Source organism: Arachis hypogaea, chromosome 16 (genome assembly GCF_003086295.3).
Source record: "Arachis hypogaea cultivar Tifrunner chromosome 16, arahy.Tifrunner.gnm2.J5K5, whole genome shotgun sequence".
Taxonomy (NCBI): domain Eukaryota; kingdom Viridiplantae; phylum Streptophyta; class Magnoliopsida; order Fabales; family Fabaceae; genus Arachis; species Arachis hypogaea.
This window is the reverse complement of record NC_092051.1, coordinates 136,619,952-136,646,241: the sequence shown is the minus strand read 5'-3', so window position 1 is coordinate 136,646,241 and position 26,290 is coordinate 136,619,952. Positions and strand designations below refer to the sequence as shown.

Sequence of the window (26,290 nt, the reverse complement as noted above, 5' to 3'; positions counted from 1 at the left end):
AAATAAAGAAGTATAATTAGATAATTCTAGTAGTAGTATTTATCACAATTACTATCTCAATATAATAGAGATAGTTAATATGTTTATATATATATATATATATATATAAAGAGAGAGAAAGAAGTATTGCAACCTAAAAGAGAGAGAGAATTGTTTATTGCTGTGTATAGTGTTCCTCAGTTGCTTCTCTATTTATAGACAAAAAAATTTTATATTTTTCAACTTCATTAATTTGGTTTGCCTTGAGAAGTTAAGTATTGAGAATAAAACCAGCCGCCCATATTAATGGGCATTCATCTTGACCATTTTAATTTTATCACAATAAAAATAATATTCTTTATCTTAGAGATCAATATGTCTAAACACATGATTTTTAGATATTGTATTCGAAATATAAAATATTATGTATATAGATAAATATGTTACAGATTACAAATTTTTATAAATATTATATTTAAATAATTTAAATAAAAAAATCCAGTTTATTGACAGATAATTTATTGTTAATTATAAAATTTACGCTTTTAATTAGTTTGTTAATTAACTAATTTATTGATTAATTTTTTTATTTTTATTTTTTTTTCTAAAATTTTAAAGATATCTTCGTCACAAACACTAGTTTGATGATACTAAAGTTCTAAATATGTCACCTTATTATTATAAGATGCTACGATAATACTTTAACACTTGTTCGCGAGTTACCTTAGATATTTGGGAGGTGAAAACTTAAATGCAGTTGATTTCATGTGAAGTTGATAGTTGAGAATTATTAGATGAAAATTTAGTCAAATAAGTCAAATCATCTAACCGCTCTTAGTGATCAACTTCACGTGAAGTCGACTACATTTGAGTTTCTACCTATTTGAGATCGTCAATTATGGATGCAAGATTTCTTCTGCCCTTCGGACTCTTGAAGTCTTGATGTGTGAATAGTAGGGGTGATCTACAAAGACATTCTCACGATTAAGTGTTTTTTTGTCGTTATTTTTTTTTAAAACAAATGAGCTCAACATATTAAAGTGGAGCAAGCAGAAATAAACAATTAAAACAGACAAGCAATTCCAAAAAGTAGCACAAAACAAAAATAAAACTCCGTGTCCTCTTCGGTTTCGTCGTTATTAAACTAATAAAAACATTTAATAATTTTTTTTAGTGTATTTGACAATTTTTTAATAGTAAAAAAAAATATTACAAAAATTAAAAAATATCTTTTGAGAAGTTACCATTTATATTTTTTTTTAATTTTTTTTAAAAAATATATTTTTTACATAATAAATGAGTAAAAAAAAAACTTTTATTTTATTTTATTTAAATATAATTAATAAATAAAAATATTTTTTACATAAAATATTTAAATATAAAATTTTTTTTATTTTTATAAAAAATCTTTTAAAAAAATATCATTTAAATTTTTTTTTTTTTTGAAAATGAGGTCCAAATAAGACCCAAGTCATTGGATACGTAAGAGATAGGGTTTGTAAAGGTTCAGATAGATCATACTTGGAGGAACTGATTTTATAAGTTCGTGATTTATCATATCTCCTAAGTGATTAGCATATCTCGAGGCTTTCAAATTCAAAAATCTATTAGATGCGCTGAAGTGGGTGATAGTAAGAGGCTATAGGCCTTGGGCATTCGTGGAGTTATTATGAACACTTTATCGGGTCATTATTAAGCGTTTAATGCTGTCGAATTCGAGTTTGTAGTAACGCACTATGTCAATATTATATTAGCAACAATTGATTAGAGTCGAAAAATATTCACAATTTATAAATTCAGAAACTAATTTTATTATTTTCAAGAATTACTGACTTTTTTTATAGTGTTGGAAAATTGAATATTACCTTAGTTATCTTTTATATATATATATATATTGTTATTTGCTTTGTTGAATTTCTCTACTCCTCGCTAGGTGTATAGTTGTTGAATTTATTTCATATATATACGAAAAGCTATTTTGTCATTGTCAAATCTAATCATTAAACACTAGATAGCCGTGGTTTCATCTCCGAGCTGGAGACCTCCCCGCATTCTACGCCGGCTACAGTCTCAGGTGGAGGCTTTCCTCCACGGTGGCATCTCGTCCAGTGTGGCTTCTTATCTTCAGGGGTGCATGTGCTCCTCTGTCATTCCGCCGTCAGCTATCCCTTTCACCTTCTCGCTCACGCAACCTGTCTTCGCTTTCACCGAATCGCTCACGCAACCTGCCTTCTTGATGGATTTGTTTGAACAGGTAATGATTACTTGGAACCTTAGGAGCTTTGCTTTCTTCTCCTAGCTTCGTTTCGTCTACCCTATGAAAGTCTGTGTACGAGCTCTGTTTTCTTGGGAGTTTGGTTCGTCGCCGTTCATCCAGGTTAGTGATTTTCCAATGGAGTCTCAAATTCAAGATCTCCGACCAATCAATCAGGCATCCAAACCTATTTTTCTCTTCATCCTTTTTCTTTCCTTCATTGTGTACATTCTTGTGATCAATTTTGGTATCTATTCCACGGTTAACCCAGATTTTATTGTCTAGGATTTGTGAAAGTCCTAATTGTGCAAATTGTGATAATTTTTCGTATCTATTCGACGGTTAAGCTAGATCTTATTGTCTAGGGTTTGTGAAATTCCTAATTTGTAAATTGTCTATCTGACTTGGTTTGTTTCTGGGTTCATGTTCTTGGTTACATTATTTGGAAGTTACTGTTAATTTTGAGTATGATCTATGAATCTGTTTCCTCTTCTTCATTTCGTTATTTAGATTTTGTTGGTATGATTATCATTTCTCCTTTTTCTACCCGTTGAATTGTTTGTTGCATGTGGTTTGTGTATTTCATCAATTTTTGGGATTTTATAATGATTATAAAGATTGTCTTCTTACTTACCTTTTCTTATATTTATGGATGATGGGTTTGGTTTTGTGAATCATTGTTTAGGTATGGGGTTTCTACCTAATCTACTTTCTCCATGGTGATGTGATTGACAGAGTTTTTTCAACAAAGTCAGTTTATAGACCCAGCTTCTCCTATTCAAGTTTTGCATTCCCAATTTCATTCTCTGCTATTCAAGTTTTTCATTCCAATTTCCATTCTCATTCACTAATCCCTTTGAATTGTTTGGGCTGAATGTAGCAATTTATAATTTTTTCTGCATTCAGAATCATGTTCTCTTATCTGACTTGGTTTGTTTATGGGTTCATGTTCTTGGTTATATTCTTTGGAAGTTTCTGTTACATTATTTAAAAACTGATGAATCTATTTTTAATTTTTTACTTTGTGTATATTCAACAAATTCATTGAGGTTTTATACTGTTTTCTGCATTCAGAATCATGTTCTATTATTTATGTTTGATGTCAAATTTTATGAAGCACTCAAATAATTATATTGAAAGCAGACCCATTCAATGCAATATTAACATTTCATGAATCTATTTTTATTTTTTTATTGTGTGTATATTCAACAAATCCATTAAGTTTATATAAAGTGAATTGGTGGTTGCATGTGGGTTATGTGAATCATTATGAGGGAATGGGTTTTGTACCTGATCTGTTCTATCAGTAGTGATGTGATTTATAGAAATTGATGTATAGCTTCCTGGTTGTTTATTTATATTTTGATTTCAGGTCAATTTCCTTATGTATTTTTTAATGTTTATATAAAAGAATTTTTTGTCTAACTAGGAATTCCTTCCTACAAAGAGAGATACGTGGAGTAGGTTATCTTCCCTTGAAGATGTCTTCTCCATAGATAATGATGTTCTGCCATACATTTTTCACTGAAAATGTGGGAATCCCTATCAAGGTATGTGCTTTCTATCTAATCTATTTGGTCAGTGGTGATGTGATTCATAGGAATTGATTCATAGCTTCTTGGTCATTAAATGAAAGATTTGGTTATTCAACTCAATTATATTCTCATTTTTTGTATTATTTATGTAAAAATTATTTTATATTTCAGCTCTTGAAAAGACATGGGGTCTTTGTTCTGAATTTAAGATGTCATTCAGAAAGGAAGTGGCTTTCTCACAATAACATGGCATCACTCCACTGTTTGTGTTACTAGAGAATTCTCTTCTATCCATAGTTTTTGATTGCGGATGGCGGCTCATGGCGGTAAGCCAAAAATCCGCCATAAAGTTATAGCGGATGGCGTTGCGAAAAATGGCGGAAATGGCGGATTACCTAAAATACACATATATGTACCAAAAAACATGCAGAAAAATTGCAAATATAATAAATTATAAAATCTATCTATATAAGCAACTTTCTATTCATAAAACATCTAATTAATATAGCAAATATAGTAGCAAATTTAGCAAATAAATATAACATCAAGTTCAATCATAACTCAAAAGTCATAAGCAAGCCATAAAATAGAAGACATAAAACATAAAAACTATAAACCATCTACATTCTAGCTCTCATCAAATTCATCCAAATTAACACGATTATTATCGTGTCCCTCTACCCCCTCATCATCCTCTGATTCAGTATCATTGAATTGAATCTCCTCTTCTTGTTCTTCTTCATTTTCAGAATTCTCTTCATCTTCAAATTCTGGTTCTTCTTCTTCTTCCACAATTACTGCTTTTCCTTTTCCTTTTTTTGAAGCCTTAGACCCACTTGGTCCACCCTTTGCACCACCTCTTGCAATTGCAGGTTCTTTTCTTTTTCTATTTTGTTGTCTTTTAGTATATGTCGTAGGCTCATGTCCTCCTATTGCTTCAAAAACAAGGTTCCAACTTAAAGTATTGTCATCTTGATGAACCAAATCAGCATCATCATCCATATTATCATCATCTCGAAAGGTGGCAGTCCCAATTTCTCCCACTAACCACTCATTACACTCATCAATGTCATTGAGTGCAATAGGGTCAACTTCATCTTTAAGGTTGTACCTCTCGATGAGTTGTTGGTTATACTTTATGAAGACCAAACTCTCCATCCTTTCATGATCAAGCCTATTTCTTTTCTTAGTATGAATATGCTCAAATATACTCCAATTGCGCTCACATCCAGAAGCACTACAAGTCAATCTCAAGATCTTGATAGCAAGGTCTCGCATATTTAGAGCTTCATGCCCATATGTCCGCCACCAAAATACTATAAAATTAAAATAAATTTGTCTAAGCCTTTAATCGAACTAAATTTATAAAGTTTTGTAAAATTTATAACAATCTTACCGGGTGAAAGATTTTTCCTCTGAGATTTTGCAAAGGATGATCCAAAAAGTCCATAGCCAGCCTTATATAGTGCTTGCTTCTCCAATATCTTCTCTTGCACAGCTATACTTGGCACTAATCTAGTGATGCACTCAAACCACCCCTTTGTAACTTATAAATCCAACTCAATGCGAGGATTATCATAAAACAACTCCGAATTCAGAAAATGACCAGCTGCATGCAACGGACGATGAAGTTGGCAATTCCATCTGTTGTCAACGATTTTAAAAACTTCAGAATATTTGCTCACATCATTAGAAAATATTTTCATGATGCATTCCTTTGCCTTCTCTATTACTTCATATATATAACCCATTGGTGGCTTCTTCTCTCCATCAACAAGTCGAAGCACCCCAACAAGAGGCCCCATGATCTTAAGAGTGTACTTGACATGATTCCAAAAGGAAGGCCTAATAACAATCTTTGTTGCCTCCCTCCCCTTTGCCTCCCTTGACAACTTATTCCTTACCCACTCATCCGAAGTGAACATTCTTCTTAGATTTCCTTTCTCCTTATAAAGCCTTTTCAAAGAGAGAAATGAAGTGGCAAATCGGGTGACTGCATGCCTCACCAATTCCTTGCCATTTGTGAATTGTCTCAACATCGATAAAGTGCTAGAGTGGCTATAAGTGAAGCTAACCAAAGAAATGGCACTTTTTATGGTTTTTTGGATTAATGGTAACTTCCCAATGTCTTCAAACATCAAATCCAAACAATGGGCAGCACACGGGGTCCAAAACAAATTCGGTCTTTTCTCCATCAGTAACTTACCGGCTAGAACATAGTTGCTCCCGTTGTCAGTTACAATTTGAACAACATTTTGCTCCCCAATTTCCTCAACAATACCATCAAGAAGCTCAAACATTTTTTCACCCGTCTTCCCATAATCAGAGGCATCAATAGACTTCAAAAATATTGTCCCAGCAGGAGAGTTTACAAGAAAATTGATAATGCTCCTTTGCCTTTTATCCGTCCAAGCATCTGACATAATAGAGCAACCATACTTTTTCCATTGTTCTTTAAGACCCTTCAATAATCCTTTGGTGTATTCCAACTCCTCATTAAGCAGCGGAACCCTTAGAGCATGATAACTGGGAGCAGGTAAATTAGGACCAAAGCTTCCAACAGCCCACAACATTTCTTGAAAACTCTTCAACTTTACTGGGTTCAATGGAATCCCCGCTTGGTAGAACCACCGTGCTATGTATCGATGAACTCTACGAACTGCTTCCTTATTCCATGCTTCCTTGATGTTCTGCTGCCTCAATTTATCTCTTTTATTTCTTGTAATGGCAGTTTCAGGTCTTCTAACAAACAAGTCCATTGGACCTCTCATGCTAGTTGCACCCCCTCTAGCACTACTTGCACCCCCTCTAGCTGCTGCCATTGGAGCTGGATTATGAGGTTCATCAATCCCTTGAGCATCTTCCTCCGACAATCCGAACCCCAAACTCTCTAAGTCAAGTTCCCTAGCATTGACACTCTGTTATTCGGTGCTTCCCAGGGAGGCATTTTGTCTTCCTCGACCTTTTTTCTGATGGTAATACTCCCATAATTCAGCAACAACATCTTTTGGAACCATTTTACATCCAGCAATGTTTCCAGGCTTGATCATTAAGTGCTCTTTTGCCCGTATGATGCCTTCTTTCATAATTTTTCCACAAAAAGTACATACGGTATCATTGGTATTTCCTTCTTCTACCGTATTAATATATTTCCAGCCTAGGTCAACTCTATTAGAACAGACAAGAGCAGCGGGAGCGGGATCAACAGGAGCAGCACCAACAATAAGACCAGCAGAGGCAGGGGTAGGGGCATTAGAATCAAGGGCTTGTCTAGAAGTGGACATAGTATACTGAATAGAAAAAAATGGAAGAAGAGAAGTTTAACACTGATTATTGATAAAGAAAGGGCAGCAGGGAAGAGAGAAAAGAAAAAAATAGGAGCAGAGAAGATAAAACACGTACGAACCAGCAGTGATGAACAGGTGATGAGCAATAGTGATGAGAGAACAGAGACGAGCGGCGCGTCAGGGGGCGCGACGGGCGGCTAGACGGATGGCAGCGTGGTGAAGAAATCTGGGTCGCAGGGATGAGAGAACAGAGACGAAGAGAGGGATTTTTTTTAAGAAGAGGAAAAGGAGGTAGTTTTTGAATGAGGGGCTGAAAATTAGGGTTAGTGGTTAGTGGGATCTGACTTAGGTTTATTAAATTACCCAAACCACCCTTAAATTTTTTTGAAAAACCTGAAAAAACCAGGCCATTTTCGCCATGCAGATTGCGTCCCGCCATGGCGCCACCGCAATTGCGGCGCCGAGTAAATGGCGGCAGGGTCAAAACCCGCCACGCCATACCGTTATGGCGCCGCCATAACCGCCATTTAAAAACACTGCTTCTATCTAATCTATTTGATGAGTGGTGATGTGATTGATAGGAATTGATTGATAGCTTCATAGTGATTTATTTGTATTTTGATGAAACCTTTTGTTGGTCAACTCAGTTGCATTTCAATCCTTTATTGGTTATGCAAAAATTGTTGTATATTTCACCTCTTGCAAAGAAGTAGAGCTGATTGTCATGAATTTGTTTCCTTCTTTGATAAAGGAATATGCTTGTGCCACTCCCATTCAAGTTTTGCATTCCCAATTCCATTCACTCCTGTTCAACTCTTGCATTCTGATTTCAGTTCTGATTCAATAATCCCATTGATGAATCTTTGTTTTTTTTAAGGTATGTTCAACAAATCCATTAAGTTTACCTAAAGTGAATTGCTAGTTGCATGTGGGTTGTGTGAATCATTATCAAGGAATGGGTTTTGTACCTAATCTATTCTATTTGTGATGATGTGATTGACAAAAATTGATGTAGAGTCCGTTGGTCATTTATTTATTTTTTAAGTTCAACTGAATTGCATTACATTTTTTTGTTGTTTGTGGAAAAATTATTTTATATTTCAGCCATTGGATGTACATACAGCTCTTTGCCCTGAACTTAAGAGGTTCATTGAGAAAAGAATGGCCTTGTGCCAGTAAAATGGCTTCATGGTATTGTTTGTCTAACTAGCACACCTCTTTATCCAAAGTAAAATCTATCTAGCAGCTAGTCTTTCCATGAAAATGTGTTCTCCACACATAATAAGGTTGTGCTATATATTCTTCATTAGAAATTTGGGAATCATTATCAAGGTATGAGGTTTCAATCTCATCCATTTCATGAATGTTGATGTGATTGACAGATTTTTATTGATGTTTGTCTATACTTTTTTTTCTCATTCATCTGCTGTTTCGAATGTATCCCTACCTAACACATTTACCAACTCTCATTGCCATGAGTAGAATCATTGTTTGGGATAGTTGATGACTGCCTTCCCTATGGTCCAATGACATGTAGGTGCACTGTAGTAGGTATGGTGTGATATCTCAATTTTTGGTCCCTATTTCTTAATTTCTTGGAAGTTTCACTTGTTTTTCCTATTTTTGTGTTGGTTCAGGTTTTGCTCCTATGATTAGTTGTCTCTATGCCATTGAATGGAGATGTATATGAATTGAGATTTTGTTTTCCCTCCATTTCCATCCTCAATTTGAATTAAAAAAGGTGAGCTTGTGTCCTGGATTTTTTCTATAAAAGGATGGTTGGTGAACCACAATCAATACAAAAACATTCTGCTGTGTTCTATTTCCTCCTAAGCTCTATCTATTTCAGAATTTTTCTGTTTACATTTTGATCTATTTCATCAACTCTATTTATCTCCTTTCTTTTTACTGCAATGCCTCCTCCATTTGATATGATTTCTAAGATGCATCCTCCTAGAGAGGCTTGGAGGCTGAAAGTTAGGGTTCTAAGACTTTGTGTTGTACCCTCTTTTGGTAACCATGAGGTTCCTAACTCAATGGAGATGATTCTCCTTGATGAGCATGTTAGCCCCTATTAGCTTCTCTTTTAAATATGATGTTAGTTGTTGTTTTTTAAGTTTTCAACTTTAAATTATGTGTTTCACTAATCTGATTTTGCTCTTTTGTTGGATTTCCAGTGTGGAAAAATTCAAGCTACAGTTAAGAAACCACTCCTTAATAGGTTTAGGGATCATATAGTTGAAGGTCAAGTTTTAGAATGGCATACTTTACTATTGTGTCAAATCATGGTAGTTATAGAGCAACTTCTCATGAATTCAAATTGGTTTTCCTTCACCGAATCACTGTTGTAGCTGTTGATGAAGATGTTATCCCTAAGACTTGTTTCAACATGTTTCCTTTTTTTGAGCTGCTGAACATGACCCAAGATTATGATTTTTTAGTTGGTGTGTATATCTTCTTTAGTTGGTAGCAATGTTGGGGATAAAGTTTTTATCACCAGAATGAATTTGATTTCCAGTGATACGGTTATACCGTTTAAATTCCAACGCCGTCAATTCCCAGTTTCTTTGTCGTTTGCGATGACAATCAACAAAAGCCAGGGTTAGACATTATCAACAGTCGGTTTGTTCTTGCGTCGTCCTGTGTTTTGTCATGGTCAACTTTATGTAGCTCTTTCCCGAGTTAGGAATAGAAATGGTCTTAAGATTTTACTTTGTGATGAAGGATTAGTTGATCCTACCAGGACTGAAAACGTTGTATTTAAGGAAGTTTTTGATAAGATATAATGTAGTTTTTTGTTATATTTTTCAATCTTATCTGTGTAATTTTTATTTTTGTTTTGGTCTACGTTTTCTTTAGAGAGGGACATCTTCTTTGGGGTATGTCTAGAATCGTCTCAACCATTTTGTGTGCACTAGATGCACCATTTTTTATGAACCATTAGATTCTATTAAATGAAAATTAAAGGATGTTATGAAAGAAGAGTATTCATACGCTTTATAAATATAGAATATATTAGTATATATATATACATTAACACCATTTTAATACATAATATTTTAAAAATGGCAAGTATAATCTTTTACTTTAAAATGAATATAAAAATATTTTTCATTTATTAAAATTAATTATTATACTATACTATTTTTAATAAAATAATGTAAGAAATTAAATTATTTTACATTATTAAATTATATTTCTCATGGCCACCGTCACTCTTCGAGGCCTCATTCTCGCTTCTCTGATTCTCTGATGACGTACCACAACTCTTGTCTGAGCCCCATGCACTTTCGCTCTGGCGGCCGGGGCTTCCAAAGCCCGCCACGTCGCTCTCCCAATAGGACCGTAGGTTTCAACCCAGTCGGCCCCGGCGACGGGTTTGGACCGATGAATGGTGACGGTTATGGAGAATACTGGTTCAACACTTACCAGGCTTCTCCTCTGTAGCTGTCTGGTCAAAAGCGATGATTTCAAAGAGTTTCGCTCGATGAGGTGCTATACTTTTCACTGTGATGTGGATCTTGGTTGCCCCTCTCCTATTTTAATTTTTATCCTTTTTTACATTTTTTCGGTTCTTTTGAGCATAAGCGGTCGTGCTGAAATATATATTTTTGTTATTTCTAAAATATATATTTAAGTAATATATATTATTAGTAGTAACTTTTTTATAATGTCATGTATCAATTTTCCTTGTCACATGTTTACATAATTTGTAAGAAATAAGAAAATATAAGTTAGAATATACTTTTCTAATTTAATTTTTAATAGTTGAACACGTAAAAATTTATTCAAAAATAATTTAATAGTTACCCGTTAAGAAAAAATATCATCAATCATAATTATTTTAAAATGATCATCCAGGTTTTATGTATCAATTTTTCTTGGTGCCTTCTGTTTTCTATTTTTTATTATTATTTTGGTTTTAATATTTAGACCAAATTCTAATTTGATGTCTAATATTTTAAATATTTTATTTTAGTTCAAAATAATTTTGGACGAGTTTAATATTATTTCACTCTAAAATTTGATACAAATTCTTTGTATTAGAAAAGATTTTGTATTAGAGTATTGACATTTAAAGTACTTAATTATGCACTAAAATGTTATGTATTTATTAGAGTCTATCAATGTTCTTCTTTTATATTAATCTTTGATTTCTATGTAATATAATCTAATGGTTTATATAAATATGGCATATTCTATAAGCACATAATTGTTGTGCTCATTTAAAAGATACACTCTTCTTTAGTGGATAAATTTGATGGTTCATATTTTCATATTTTATTTTGATTCCTTTTTTTGTTTAAAATGCCATTTTTTTAATACAGTTATTTTATCTAATATCAAAAAGTTACTTCACTATGTGGTTTTGAAAATATTAAATTTTATTAAAAAACTTGATTATTTACTTTTTTAAATCTAATATTATTTTTTCCAAAAAAAAAAAAAACAGAAAGAAACTGTATTGTTAATATATCAATAAAAATAAAATATGACCATTTTATTAATAAAAAACAATTATTTATCTTTTTATAGAAAAAACAGTTAGATGATACCAATACAAATTTGATTTTAATCTGTCATAAAATAATTTGATTTTAATCTGAATTAGACTCTATCCATACAATTTTATTTTATTTTTGTTATTTCTAACATATATATTTAAGTAATAAATATATTATTAGTAGTAACTTTTTTATAATGTCATATATCAATTTTCCTTGGCATCTCTTTATATAATTTGGTTAATTTATCCAGATCTCAATTGATTTTATTATTTTTTTCTTTTTACTTAAAACGTATCTCTTTTAACAGATGAACCAAATATTTGTTTTTTAAAAAAATTAATTCAGATTTTTTTTAATACATTGAATTTGTATACAATTAAAAAATCAAATATTTAAAAGTATGGATAATTTTTTTTACTATCAGTCTAACAACACTTTGTTGCAGGATTTTGTTTTTATTAATATAATCATCTCAGTCCAAGCATAAACGTAATTAAAGTGAAATAATCTGAGTTATTCTAATTTTTTTTTTTGTAAAATTCATCAGTTTCACTTGATTAGGGATCCCTAAACCACGTTACTGGCTCACCCCATCTCCTCTATCCCTAACCCAATCTCCATCGGACGCACCATGTCGCCACCCCCATCCTCAACTGAGGCTTCGGCTTCTATCCTCGGATTTGGCCACATGCACAGAAGCTATGGGTATCTCTGCGATTCCATTCAATCCCACCATGAGGGTGCTGTTCTGTTCGTCGCGTCTGTTCCTTCTCCCCAACGTTTCTCTGTCTCTCTGTCTCTATCATACCTCATTCTCCATCTCAATTTCTCCATTTTGGATAGCAGACGTTGCCACCACCGTTCAAGAGATATATGTGGGCTATCGTTCCATTCTCCTCCTTTTCAATCTCTTTCTCGATTCCTTCTCCAGTTTCATTTTTTGTGTGTTAATTGTTACTTTTTTCTGGATTCATCCTTTAATTTTGAATTGTTTGGTTTTTGATTTAATCATCGTGATTGTTACTTATTTTTGTAAATCAATGGTTCTGTCCTATGTTTGTGCTCTTGGTGTTTGTGTGAAATAATTTTCTTGTTGGGGGTTTTCTCATTATAAATTATATAATTTTCTTTGTGCTATTGGGCTGAAGTTAACTGTAATGGTAGGTATAGTTGACTGATAAAATTTTGTTTTTGCTTTATTGTGAATTGTCAAATCAACTATATGTGTTAGGTATTTGGTAATTTGGAAGAGGCCTCTTCCCATATTGTTTTTTCTCTTTTCCCATGAGTATTTGGTTACTTGTGATATCTTCCTAAATGATGTGTGTAGCCAGGGACGGATCTATTCTTACCGGTGTGGGGGCAAGCGCCCCACTACAATTTAAAATTTTATTGAGTAGTATATAATAATAATATTTATTTGTCCCCACTAAATTATTAAATTTGACCCCACAATAATTTTTTATTCAACTTTCGACGCTTAATAGTCAATTTGGGTACTTCATATTAGATGTCTATTATAATGATGAATTTTTAAATTTAAATAAGATTGTTGTTCTTTTTTAGAAATCGACTCGAAAGAATATTGTCTATCCATTTGTGTTTCTTCTTTTGAAATTAGCTTTAGTTTTTTATAACTACACTAATTGAATGAACTTTTTCAACAATGAATATCATCAAGAGCTAATTGTATGAAAGTTGAATTTTAAATGATTGTTCAACAACATATACAAAAAAAAGATATTTTGATTATATTGTCAAGGTTTCAAAATATAAAATATAAAAAATTAAATTTTAAATTATATGTTATTATTTAAATTACCATTTTAGTATTTTAATTTGTAATTAGATATTTTGAAACCTAATCATATTTTACAATAACAAAATATAATTATAACAATAATTATACTACGTATACATAAAATAATCACTTCTACAAAATAAATTTTAAAATACAAATTTTAAAATACAAAATACATATTAAAAATAAGTTAAATAATATATATATTTATACATAAATCTATAGTAGATAATTTGATACCTAATTTTTTATGTAAACTTAATATTTTTATTATAAAAATTATTTTCATGTTATATATATTTTGCCCCCACTATCAAAATTTTTTGGATCCGTCACTGTGTGTAGCCATATCAATCTATATATGCCTATTAGTCTATCTCTGTCCCATATGTGAAGCTTACATTGTAAGCTTTAGTGTTTGTTAAGTTCGGGAGTTTATAACTCCAACTCATCTGTTTATCTTCTCATCTTAGTTCTGAATTTTTCTCTCTATATTTTCTCCTTTTTGGTGTTCTTATCCTATATATGTTGGGAATGAATAACCGTGTTGATCTGGTGGAGAAAATCACTCTGTGGAGAGAATCATGGAAAGTGCATGTTAAAGTTGTAAAGTTGTGGTACCACAAGAATCCTGCTTTGGATCCTTTTCAAAATCTGTTGCATATGGTATTAATGGATGAGAAGGTCAATTTTATTTGATGTTAGCATTTCTTTAAGTTGTTGCAACTTTTTTTTTAAATATGCAGAAGGGAATTTTTTTAGTTGCAAAGTGATATGTTTTTGTTGTTTTATTTTTTTAATCAAATATTTTTGTGCTGTTTGGATACCTAAATAAGTTAATAAATTCAAAATATGAAGCATTTTTTTTCAACTGCAGTTACACAAGATCCAAGCAACTATTAGAGATCAGCTTACATCAAATTTTGCTGTGTCTCTAAATGAAGGGGATGTGTACTTGATGACCCATTTTACAGTTGTACCAAACACTGGTTTGAACAGAGTGACGAAACATCAGTTCAGACTTTTGTTCCAATGCAAGACCTCTGTTGTTTCTGTGGTATCTCTAAGGATACTACATTCGGGTTTGTGTTTTACATCAATAGATGAAATTGATCAAAGGACAAAGGACGACAATTTCCTCATTAGTTCGTACAAGTTTCTTGCTCTTCCCTGTTAGAATCATAGTATTATGTTTTAAAAAGTGTGGTTTCTGATTCAAATTTGTATATGTTTGAATCTAATTATTAGACTTTATTGGGATCATTACTGGTGTTCGAAAAGAAAGAGATGTAGCATCATATGGGAAGCTGATCAAAGCAGTTGTGCTAGAAGTTTTTAGTGATGGGTAATATCTCTCTGACTTCTTCCCATATCAGTACTTATCTTCTATTAATTCTATTTTTTTTTGTTCCAGTCTTTATGTTTATAACAATAAATATATAGTTAGATCCTTTTGATCTTTTGAAACTTATTTGTTCAGCAAAAAGTTACAATACAATGTGTTTGGAAATGCTTGTGATCTGTTAGAATATGATAACTTACAAAAATATCCAAGATATCCGCTGATTGTCCTCGAGTCTTTTAAAATCAAAGCAATTGAAGGTTAGTTTCAGGCATATTCATCGATTTTTTACTCTAATATTTACTTTTCTATTTTTTGAGCTTTTAATTTAAATATGGTTTGAGGTTAATAGAGTAGGATTCTTGCATGCAGGTGGGGTAATCCTGCAGAATGTGATAAATGTCTCTAGGTTATTCATTAATCCCGATATTCCTGAGTCTGTTGAGTTTCTAAGCAGCTGTTGTGATAAAAAAAAATTGTAAACCTACAACCTGCTATGCTTATTTTGTTGGTATTGATGTATATGTTTTGTATTATGAGGATTAGTTATTGTATCTTGTATGTAGATTTAGTGTAGCCAGTTATGGATTCTTAAGACTTGTGACCAATGTGCTTGGATGCTTGGTTTCTAAAGTTGATGGTCATTATTTCAATGGCAAAGAGATCAGTAATATTCAAAATCTTCATGCAGATAATGGGGTACTATTTTAGATTGGCAAACTCTCCATTTAATACTTAAACTTGAATTTATTAAACATGCGTGTCGGGTTTCGTGATCTGATTTGTTAATCATTATTGTACAGTATATCATTGTTTATAAAATTTTACAGGATGGTCATTACTTTGTTATTGGGACAATTAAGGAAGTTATGGATAAACCAGATTGGTGGTACTACTCATGTGTATGTGGTCATGCCGTTGTTGAGCATGAGGATCTCTACCTTTGTGATGCTTGTGGTTCATGTATTGAACATGTTATGGTCAAGTAAGGTTCATATGTAACTCTATTATGGAATAGATTAAGTATCAATCTTTTGGATTTTTTGTTTGTTCTTTGTTAGGCACAACTCTTTGTGTTGTTAAGCAGATTTCTTGGTTTTAGTTGTTATTCTTAGTTGTTAATTGTGTTAGATATGGTATTCGGGTAAAGATTCACCATGGTGGGTGTGATGTTTTGTTTGTTCTGCTTGATAATGCGGTAACAAAACTATTTGGATAAACCTGTTCTGAAGTATTTCTCAGGATAGAAGAAGAATTTCATGTTGATCCTAATCTGCTTGCAGTATGAACTCTTTCATAGCAAACCCATTTAATCTTTATTAAGTTTCTTTTGTGTTCAAGTTTCTTGATATTTTTATATTGATCTCCGAAGGTCCGTCGGTCATATTCTCCACATATGTTTGATGATGTTGTTGGAGAGAAGAAAGTTTTCAAGGTTGCAATTAATTCTGCAGTTGATCGAGATTACTCCGGGTACTTTAAAATTGTAAATATCTTTAGTCATAATTCGAAACCAGCTGCAACCAATAATTATATCAAAAGTATGATTCCTCACCCTATGTTAGAACATGTTCATGCAATTTTTTATTTTTTTTTCTGAATCTATGCGTCGGATACTTATTCTAATCAAATTATTCCAGGCAAGGCTTCACAGTCCCATTTTTCCACCAATCTATGACACCTATTTACAGTATGCAACTGGGGAAGATTATAAGACTCAAGTAGTGTGTGATAATTCTATTCAATCAGAAACAATTGAAGATATTATTACTGATCTTATTTCACCCAATCGCTGCTATTCTGATGCTGAGAACGTATATTTTTTCCTTATTTGCAATAAAATCTCTTAGATCATTCGTTTTTATTATTCTTGTTATATGATATGCTGAAAAGTTAGTAAATGATAGTTTTGTAAATTATTTGAAATTTGAAATGCTGTAATAATTTTTTCTTTGCTGGCAGGGTGGTTTCGTTTTTATTCTGGGAACTATATCATCTGTTTTGAAGAATCATAAGTGGTGGGTCTCAACTTGTTTATGTGGTTCTCTTGTGTCAGCTAATAAAAATATTTTATCATGTGATCTATGTCAGCTTCAATGCATTGATGCTGTCCCAAGGTGTTTTGTTCTTTAATTTTATTTTGTTTTGGCAACTAATTATTATTTCACTGTTTACTAAAATTTTCCTTGTTTTCTCATAGTTTTCAAGATTCTGCTTAAAGATTGTAGTGTCTCATACAAATGGCAACAATATATTTGTTCTTAAAGATCGTGAGGTCGTGCAAATAATAAAGACAAGATACTCGAGCTTTTTGGATAATCACCCAGAGTGGAATTAGGTTATCATCCAATTGTGGTTTTAATTAGTATATACATATAGATATAGTTGTTTGTATATTTTGACATTCCTAACGAAAAGATAAACTATTATTACACTATTTGTTAACTATTTTGTATTTTTTTTAGGGATCTTATTGCAAAGTTGTTCCATTGAAACTCATTTCAAGTCTTTTGCACAAAAAAGTTGTATTCATGGTTGATGCTAGGCCTGTGGGTTATGAGATGAATCGATCTGTGTATATTGTTCAACAAATTTGGGATGATGCCTCTGTTATTAATGTTTTTGAAGCTGCTGCTGTGATGAATGAGCATAAGGTCTGTTGTATAGTTTTTATAATTTGTTCAATTATTAGTATTTAAAAATATCAATAACTGAGAGGATTTCAATTTTGTTCAGATTCATGTTCTGGTTGATTCTATACGTGAAGTTGAAGATGCTTTCAGCCAATGTGAAAGTGATCATGAGCCTGTGGAGGGTCTGCATGCTTTTTAGTTTAATATGTTCAGATATTACTTTAAAATGTTATTTGATTTGTAATACTTAGTATGTTTTGAATTCTAATGTGGATATAACTATGATATTTATGTATTTAATGAAATTTCTTTTTAATTACAACAAAAGAAAATATGCGTTTATTTTATCAATTTCAAATGAATCGGTGGAATGATTAATTAATTATTAATCAGTACCCAAAAAAAAAAGAAAAAATCATAATCTGCCAAAAAGATATAGATCCTGGTTAATAGAATGGTTTTCATTGCCATTTTTAAATGTATTCAAGCAAAGGTTAAATTTAATTGTTACTAAAAATATATATGTTGTCTTCATTTAAAAATTTATAACATTTGAAATTGAAATTTAAATATGAAGTTAACCTTCATTGTTGCTGGTTTTATTTCCTTTTAATTACAATAATATTGAATTAATCTTATCCACTATAATAATGTTGGAATGTTCAGTTTTGGTTTATTTTGGTTTACTTACCTTGTTCGCTGCTGAATGGGTTGAAACATCAGAACTCATGTTCCTCGTAACTTTCTCCTTCTTTACCGAGACCTTAGCCCTACCTTTCTCTTTTCTCCTTTTGCTAGCTGTTGCCACTCTCGCCTTCCTGCCTTGATCTTCTCTGTGGGTGTTGTCATCCCGATTCTTCCGTCACCACCGTCAACCCAGTTTTCTTTATCCCATCCAATTCATGTTTCTGGATCCTTTCTTGGATTATCCTAGTTTTCTCTCTCTATGTACATTGTGCATCAAGGTTACCGACTTCGATCGACGTTTTTTTGTCTCGAACGACCTCTCAGAACAGTATTGGTATCATCATCGTATTTTTTATGATTTGTTTGCTTTTGTTTCAAATAGAATTCTAATTTACTAATTTTTATACTATAATCTGTTGGTAGATGAAGATGTATAAGAGATCAATTGAGAATACAGCTGGTTTTGGATCTAAAATTGCAACCCAGTTCTACTGAAAATGAAAATGGGGTCAGAAAATTTGCAAGAAAGTTAAGTTAAATAATTTTTCTTCTGATCTATTTGTGTATAAACTATGTTCAATTGTGATCGGTTTTTTCATTTTGCTCACCAACTTTTTGGGTGATTTCGTTTCTTTGTGAGTTTTTTCGGGTACTGAAGGAAACAAGGGATTCAAGTGGGAAGCATGCAAGGGACTATACCGTTTACACAGGGGCTCTTGGGACAGCATACTTCTTTCTCCTTTGTAGATTTTTTTTCCTGTTTGGTCTGAAGAAAATGGTGTCATTAAAATCTATGCTGATAAGAATCAAACTAGGATGTCAAGATTTCTTCAATTGAAATATCTCCAAAGCCTGTTGTTATTGGGAGCTCTACTATCTTTAAAAGCGAAGAATTTGAAAAAGGGATGCCCTTTTTTTGTGTTCATTTCTGTGTTAGGTTAAAAACAAAATTATCGAAGGGGAAAAAAGTGATTAGTTGAATTTGAATTAGTGTGGGTTGGTCTCAAATTTATCTTTTTTTTTTGTGTAGTTTTTACTTTGTTTTTCAGCTCTTTTGGAGTTTCAGCTGAGCTCTTCGGCATGATTCATAAAAGTTTCTAGCTTTTATTTTATTTTTATTTGGGTCAATCTAGATCATGTGTTCTATTTAACTACTCATATTGATGGGGAACAGTATAATTATATAGTCAAAGATAGCATGAATCAATAGGTATGGTTTGTTTATAGATAGATAGATACATGTATATAGATTCATAAATAGGTTGATATGACATAGCTATATATAGAGGTATGAGTATATGTAATTTAATTAGGTATGGACACATTAAATGTCATATGTCAATCAATCAATCAATCAATCTATCCAAGGACTTCAAGAGAAACGTATTTTACAAGCTTTGCCTTACAAGCTTGCTCATTTCTCTGCTATAAGTAGTGATGAGGTGATGGAGTATTGTGTTGATCTCTCAAAAGCTATCACTTGTTCCTTATTTGCCTTTCTTGTTTTGCATTCCCTTCCATTGAGATAAGACTCAGATCCAACACAGTTTTCTGTTGCCAAGATTTTTCTTTTTATTTTTTTCATCTACATTCTTTCATCTCTACTATTTATTATAAGATGAGTCTTACTATTGATGCTCTTGGGAAAATCTCTCCATGGAAGGAAGCTTGGAGTATTGAGGCTAAGATCTTGACCATTTGGGAAGATGCTAGGATTGTTAATGAAAATATGCAGAAACTCTTACATATGGTCTTGATGGATAAGCAGATGAATATGTGTGTGTGTGTGTTTGTGTGTGTGTATGTTCTATCAATAACTCACTTTTTAGTTAACTAAATTCTGTTTTTTAAAATTGTGTATGTGATAATTTTTAGCATGTAATATGTCATGGTATAATATTTATAAAGGCTGAGATGATTTTTTTCTTTTTTATTTTTCAGCACCACAAGATCCAAGCAACTGTTAAGGATGATTTGATCACAACTTTTATTCATAAGTTAAAAGAAGGAGATGTATTCATTATTTTCGACTTTAAAGTGATACCTAATGGTGGATTGGTTAGGGTTACAAGACACCGGTTTCGCATCCTTTTCAAGTGTAGTACCTTTGTTGTTGCAGCTTCAAGTACAGTCATACCTAACCCTAGTTTAAGTCTAACTTCTATGGACCAGATTCTTCAAAAGCGCATTGATTATGAGTACTTAATAGGTAAGTTTCACTTTTTCAAATATGAACCATTATAAAGGTGTTTTAAATTGAAATTAATAAGAATTCAAGGAAATGTCTCATGGTATTCTATCTGAGGGTTTAATCTTGTCTTCTATAATTTTACTAAACAGATTTTGTCGGGGTCCTTTGCGGATTGAAAAAGAGAAGGGATGTTGAGTGTAATGGAAATATATTGAAAGTTATGATCCTTGAAGTTTTTGTTGATGGGTATCGATTATCTTTCTATTTCTGATCCTTTTTTTAAATTACCTTATGCCTCTTTTTCTTGTTTTTTTACTGCTATTGAATTATTCTATTGTTGTCCATCCTTTCCTATAATCATTACCCAGAAAGAAAATCTCCTGCAATCTTGTTGGTGATTGTTCTGCTCATATAGACATGAATAGTTTGAAAAGGTATCAGAGACCACTTGCTGTAATTCTGCAATCTTTCAAGATCAAAGTCAATGGAGGTGAAGAGTTGTCCATGTTGGACATGTCTCAGTTTGATTTGTTTAAATATTTTTTTTCGAATGAATAGTTTCTTTATGAATTAATTTCTTCTTATTGTCTTTTGTGATTTGTAGATAAAGTCAGTCTCTAAAATGTGATCAATATTTCTCAGGTTTCCATCAATCCTGATATGCAAAAAACTATGAATTTTCTGAATCAGTTAGTTGTATTCAAATCTCCTTAACTTTTGTCTCTCTAAACTCAAAATTTGCGCCTTCCTCTCTCTCTCTCTCTCTCTCTCTCTCTCTCTCTCTCTCTCTCTCTCTCCCTCTATAACTGTCTTGTTGAAATTCTTTTATCCTAATATTAATTAATTTTTTTACATAGATACGGTATTGCAAGCCACCATTTCAGTAGACTCCGTAGTAATGATGTTGGGGATTTAGTATCTGTAATTGATGATGAATCTTTTGATTAGAAACTAATACGAACTATTGATAATCTTAAGGGAAACAATGAGGTGCGCACTATTAGTTTTTTAACATCTTTTAGTGCTATGTAGGAAATACCCGTGTTAATTGATTTTTGAATATTGTAGATATGCCTTACCTATTCAATTCATTAATTTTTTTTTAATAGGATGGACAATTCTTTGTGGTTGGAAAAATTAAGGAGATTGTTGAAGATCCAGAGTGGTGGGTCTTTTTTTGTGTTTACGGTCATCCTATTGTAGGTGATGATAATGTGTTCCATTGTCAGCTGTGGAGCAGAGAGGTCTAGCATTTTATGATCAGGTAAATCGAGCTTATGAGTTACAAATTTTCTTTCGTGTGTTCTAATTCAATAATATAAGTAGCCTTCATGTATCAGCCTCTTCTTAGACTCACAAATAGGTGAATCTCATATTTACTTTCTTTGTTATAGTTACAAGATTAAGATACTTGTTGAAGACAGGACTTCTTGTGGAATGTTTGTCTTGTTAGACAGTGCAGTCACTAAGCTATTAGGGAGAACCTGTTCTGATGTCTTTTTGTTGTTAGAAGATGAAATGGATGTATGGTTTATCCACTTAAATTTTATTGCTATATACTCTATGAATAACTATTTCTTATACTTCAATTTCGTCCGCTAATTAGTGATCACTTTTCAATATCTATGACAGAGAATTGAGCACCAGTACTATCCACAATTTTTTCATCAACTCATTGGAAAAGAAATTGTTTTCAAAGTTCAAGCAAAGAGGATTAGTACTCAGGGTTATTGCGGTACCTTTAAAGTCATTAATGTCATTAGTGATGCACGTTTTTTCAACAAACTTCACGCTGACCAGTGCATCAAGGTTGGTACTCTTTCTTTATGTTAGATATGAATTGGAGGAATCGTTTTTAGATATAGTTTGTTGATCCCCAGTTTCTAATTCTTTGGCTGTTGTTTTGAATGGTATCCTTTACATGCCAACATGATTTTGCCTCATACTTTAAAAAGTTAGTTGTGTTTTATAATTCATGTTTTCCTTCCAAATTTTAAGGATGTTAGTTCTGATTTGGCCTTTAGCCCAATATTTGAAGACTTCTCTCAGTATGGATAGCTTGGAAGTTATACCAACCAAGTCATCTTTGGTGTTCCAATACAAGTGCATACCATTAAAGAGATGCTTGCTGACATTCTTTGTGCTAAAATATATTCTTCTGCATAAAAAAATGTTAGTATTTATGTTTATGTTTTCAGCCATCTGAACTGTATTTCAACATGTGTAGTATGATAAAACATGTTTCATAATATACGAATTACTGTTTTTCTATAGGATCAGATTTGTTTTTTGATCGGTGAGATTATTGATGTGCTGAAACATCAGAAATGGTGGTACTGCTGCTGTTTGTGTAATGCACCCGTTTGTCATGTTGGGAATGTATTTTATTGTTATCTGTGTAGAGTTGAGTGTGTTGATGCCATACGAAGGTATCTATCTTATCTCTCAGAGTTGTTGGTACCAGTTTTATTTTTCCTTTTATTTCATCTTCTGCACATGTTTCTTAGTGTATATCTTTCTTTTGTTTACATTATGTAGGTATCGCATCAAAATTATTGTTTTCCATTCAAATGGCAGCAATATTTTCATACTTGAGGATGATGAGGTGATACAAATACTCAAAAAGAGTTGTTCAAACTTTTTGATAGACGAAAGAAATTCCTCCTAAGTAATCATTTTGGTTTTAATTTCATTTAATTGTCCTTCTTTTCAGTTTAGTATTTATGGTTCAGGTATGTGAATTTTGCTAATCTACCTTTTCTTTTTTTTTCTTAGTCAACGGATGATTACACTATTCCGAATAGCATGATTTCTCAGTTGATGAACAAGAAAATTGTCTTCATAGTGGATCCTAGACCTGTTGAATATGAATTGAATATATCTATTCACGTTGTTCGTGCAATATGTGATGATATTGATATTGTGAAGTTTTTGGAGGACTCCACCCGTGATAATCAACAACAGGTGATAATATTATTATGTAAATATGATGTTGAGTTAGTCCACTTTGTTTCTGATCGAGTCAACCTGAATTGGCTATATTGTTTTGTGTTTTTCATGTGTCATGTGTTAAGAGTTACTGATGTTATTCCTCTGTTGTTCGATTTAGAAATTTGATCTGGATCCCTTTGTTCCTCATTTTTTTTTCGAATTTAAGAATCCAGTTGAGTTTCATTCCAATGCAAGCATTCAATGTTCATCGAGCTCAAGTCCTCTAGTGGGTCAGGTTTCACCGATTTCTGTTCTCAACTGGAATTGTTGGGTATTTCTTGACCTAATGCACTTTGATTCTTTATCTCTTAGTAAACTATGTGAACAGTAATACATATATGCATACATATGTATCATTTAAATTTTTTTCTTTATTTGTTTAATATTTGTTTTATTAGTCTTCAAAGTTTGATCATACCTGATTTTTTTCTCATCTCATTTTTTTTGGCTTCTGTATTCGTTGTTCTTATATGTTGCTGTGTTCTCTATAGACGGTTAACCATGATTTTCATGCAAGAATTTCGTCCTCACAAGGTTCCAATTTATTTGGGAATCATCAGCCTCTCACTATTAGGGAAGAGCTTCGGAGTGCCTTTGGTCAATGTGAAAATACTGTTGAGCCTGTTGAAAGGATGGATAAGTGTAGTGGCTAATCATCAGTTTCATTACAATATATATAGATATCTATAATATAATTCCAAGTCTGTAAAGAATTGTCAGTACTTTGGTTAGTTCTGTTAAGTAGTTGGAAAATTGGTAAAGTATGTTGTGAATAGATCTATTTTGATATGTAATGTGAACTGATTCCCAGAGTTGTGATGTTTATGAAACTTATTGTTCTCTTTCGTATACTTAAATTTCTCTGTGTGAGTATGTTTCTCTGTGTTTTTGAATAAAGCATGATTATTATATATAGACATGTGCTTTGTTTGGTGTGTGTATATATATATATATATATATATATTGTTTTCTTACAAGTTATTAAAATGTATGCAATAATTTAAATAATGAACCCCAAAATCATTAAAAAAAATGTACTTTTTTCAAGCGTGTTATAATTTGTCTTTATTTTTTGGGATAAGTACGATTTTGGTCCCTAACGTTGAGGGCCAGAATCGAAATCGTCCCTCTTGTAATTTTCGAATTAAAATCGTCATTAAAGTTTTTTTCGTATTAAAATCGTCTTTTTTATTTTTTTTGAACAAAAATACCCTCACCACTACCAACATAATTACTTCCTCCACCACCACCACCACCAACACCACAACCTCCACCAACACCAACATACACCACCACCAGCACCACCAATACCACCACCAACGCCGCCGCCGTCCCCCTCTCCCTCCCCGCCTCCCCTTCCCAGCACCCCCACCCCCACCCCGCGTCACCCCCCCTCCCTGTTTTCCCTTCCCCTCCCACCCCGCGGTCACCCCCCCTCTCTGTCTCCCCTTCCCAGCACCGCCACCCCCCTCCCCGTCTTCCCTTCCCAGCACCCCCACCCCCACCCCGTGTCACCCCCTCCCCGTTTTCCCTTCCCCCCACCCCGCGGTCACCCCCCTCTCCGTCTCCCCTTCCCAGCACCCCCCCACTCCCACCCCGTGTCACCCCTCCCCGTCTTCCCTTCCCAGCACCCCCACCCCCACCCCGCGTCACCCCCCCTCCCCGCCTCCCCTTCCCCCCACCCCAAACAGAAACAGAGAAACAGAAACTCAAGTAACAAATTAACAAATTCAAAACAGAGAAACACAAAGCCAAATCAGAAATTCAAAGCACAAAGAAGAGATCTGGACAGAAGAGAGGCAGCGGCGGGACGGCGAGACTGCGGCGGCGGGACGGCGGCTTACCTTCCCCCTTCATCGTCATCATCATCAGAGTTCTGGAGGAGGCGGCGGCGGCGACCACGGAGGCTCCCTGGCGCCGTCCCCCTTCCCCCTTCCCCTCTTCTCTTCCCCTCCCCTCCCCTCCCCCTTCGTATACCATTTTCTTCTTCCACCCCCAACGCGTTTTTACGCGTTTTCTTTTTTATTTTATTTTATAATTTTTATTATTAAAATAGGAATAGGGGTAGTTTAGGAATAAAACAAAAAATTTTATTAAAAAGGACGATTTTAATACGAAAAAAAATTTTAATGACGATTTTAATTCGAAAATTACAAGAGGGACGATTTCGATTCTGGCCCTCAACGTTAGGGACCAAAATCGTACTTATCCTTTATTTTTTCTTCCCTTTTTTATATAAAGAAAGTTATTTTTCACTGTTAATAGGATATAAATTCAAACATTTTAAATAATTATCACTCTTACATACATTATTTGAATGAGTTTTAAAAAAGAAATTTTTTTTTGAAAACAAGGTATATAGGTTCAGCCCAGATATTTTGATAACAAACAAAATTTTCTAAAAATAGTAAAAAATAAATTTATTTGAATCAATATTAAATAAAATAAGTTTCAATTTTTTTTTCTTGCTAATATTATAGTAGATTTAGAATTATAGTTTGTTTTGGGCAATCTTTCAGATCTTTGAATTTCAATTTTAATACTTTATATGAAACTAGCTGTGCCTTCTTTTTAATTCTGAATACTTTTTTGTTTGTCTTTTCTAGTGCTACATTTTGGTCTTGATCCCTTGAATTTTCACTATAGTACTTAAGGAAATTAGAAACTGCTTTGACAATAAATTCTGGACATATTTGCTTTGAAATATAGTATTTTTCTTTCGATTGTCTGCAAAAGTATTCATTGGTCTCACTTTGGACTTATGTCAATCATAGGCTCATATGGATCTATTCTGCGGTACAAGAGCATTGAACGTTTGAAGCCTATTGAAAAACATTCACTTCTCGGTGCCAGTGGGGAAATAAGTGATTTTCGGGAGATTCTACGCTAACTTGATGAACTTATGTGAGCATTTTTCCCCCAAAGCAAAAATTGTTACGGAGTATGCACTGGAATTTCAAATTAGGGAAAAATAGAAGGTCTTCTTGATTAAATGATTTAGGTCTCTCTTCGCCACTTTCAAACCCTAACGCTTTGGCTCATCCACACTCTTGCGGGGATCACTCTCGAGCTTCAATAGAGC

General features: G+C 32.9%; 1 protein-coding gene across 1 annotated transcript; it reads right to left on the bottom strand.

The window, feature by feature from the left end:
- Window positions 1-5,315: 5,315 nt before the first annotated feature.
- On the bottom strand, window positions 5,316-6,590 carry LOC112757648 (uncharacterized). Its single transcript, XM_025806201.1, has one exon. It carries the CDS (start codon window positions 6,588-6,590, stop codon window positions 5,316-5,318), a length of 1,275 nt encoding a protein of 424 aa, XP_025661986.1.
- Between the last annotated feature and the right edge of the window lie 19,700 nt (window positions 6,591-26,290).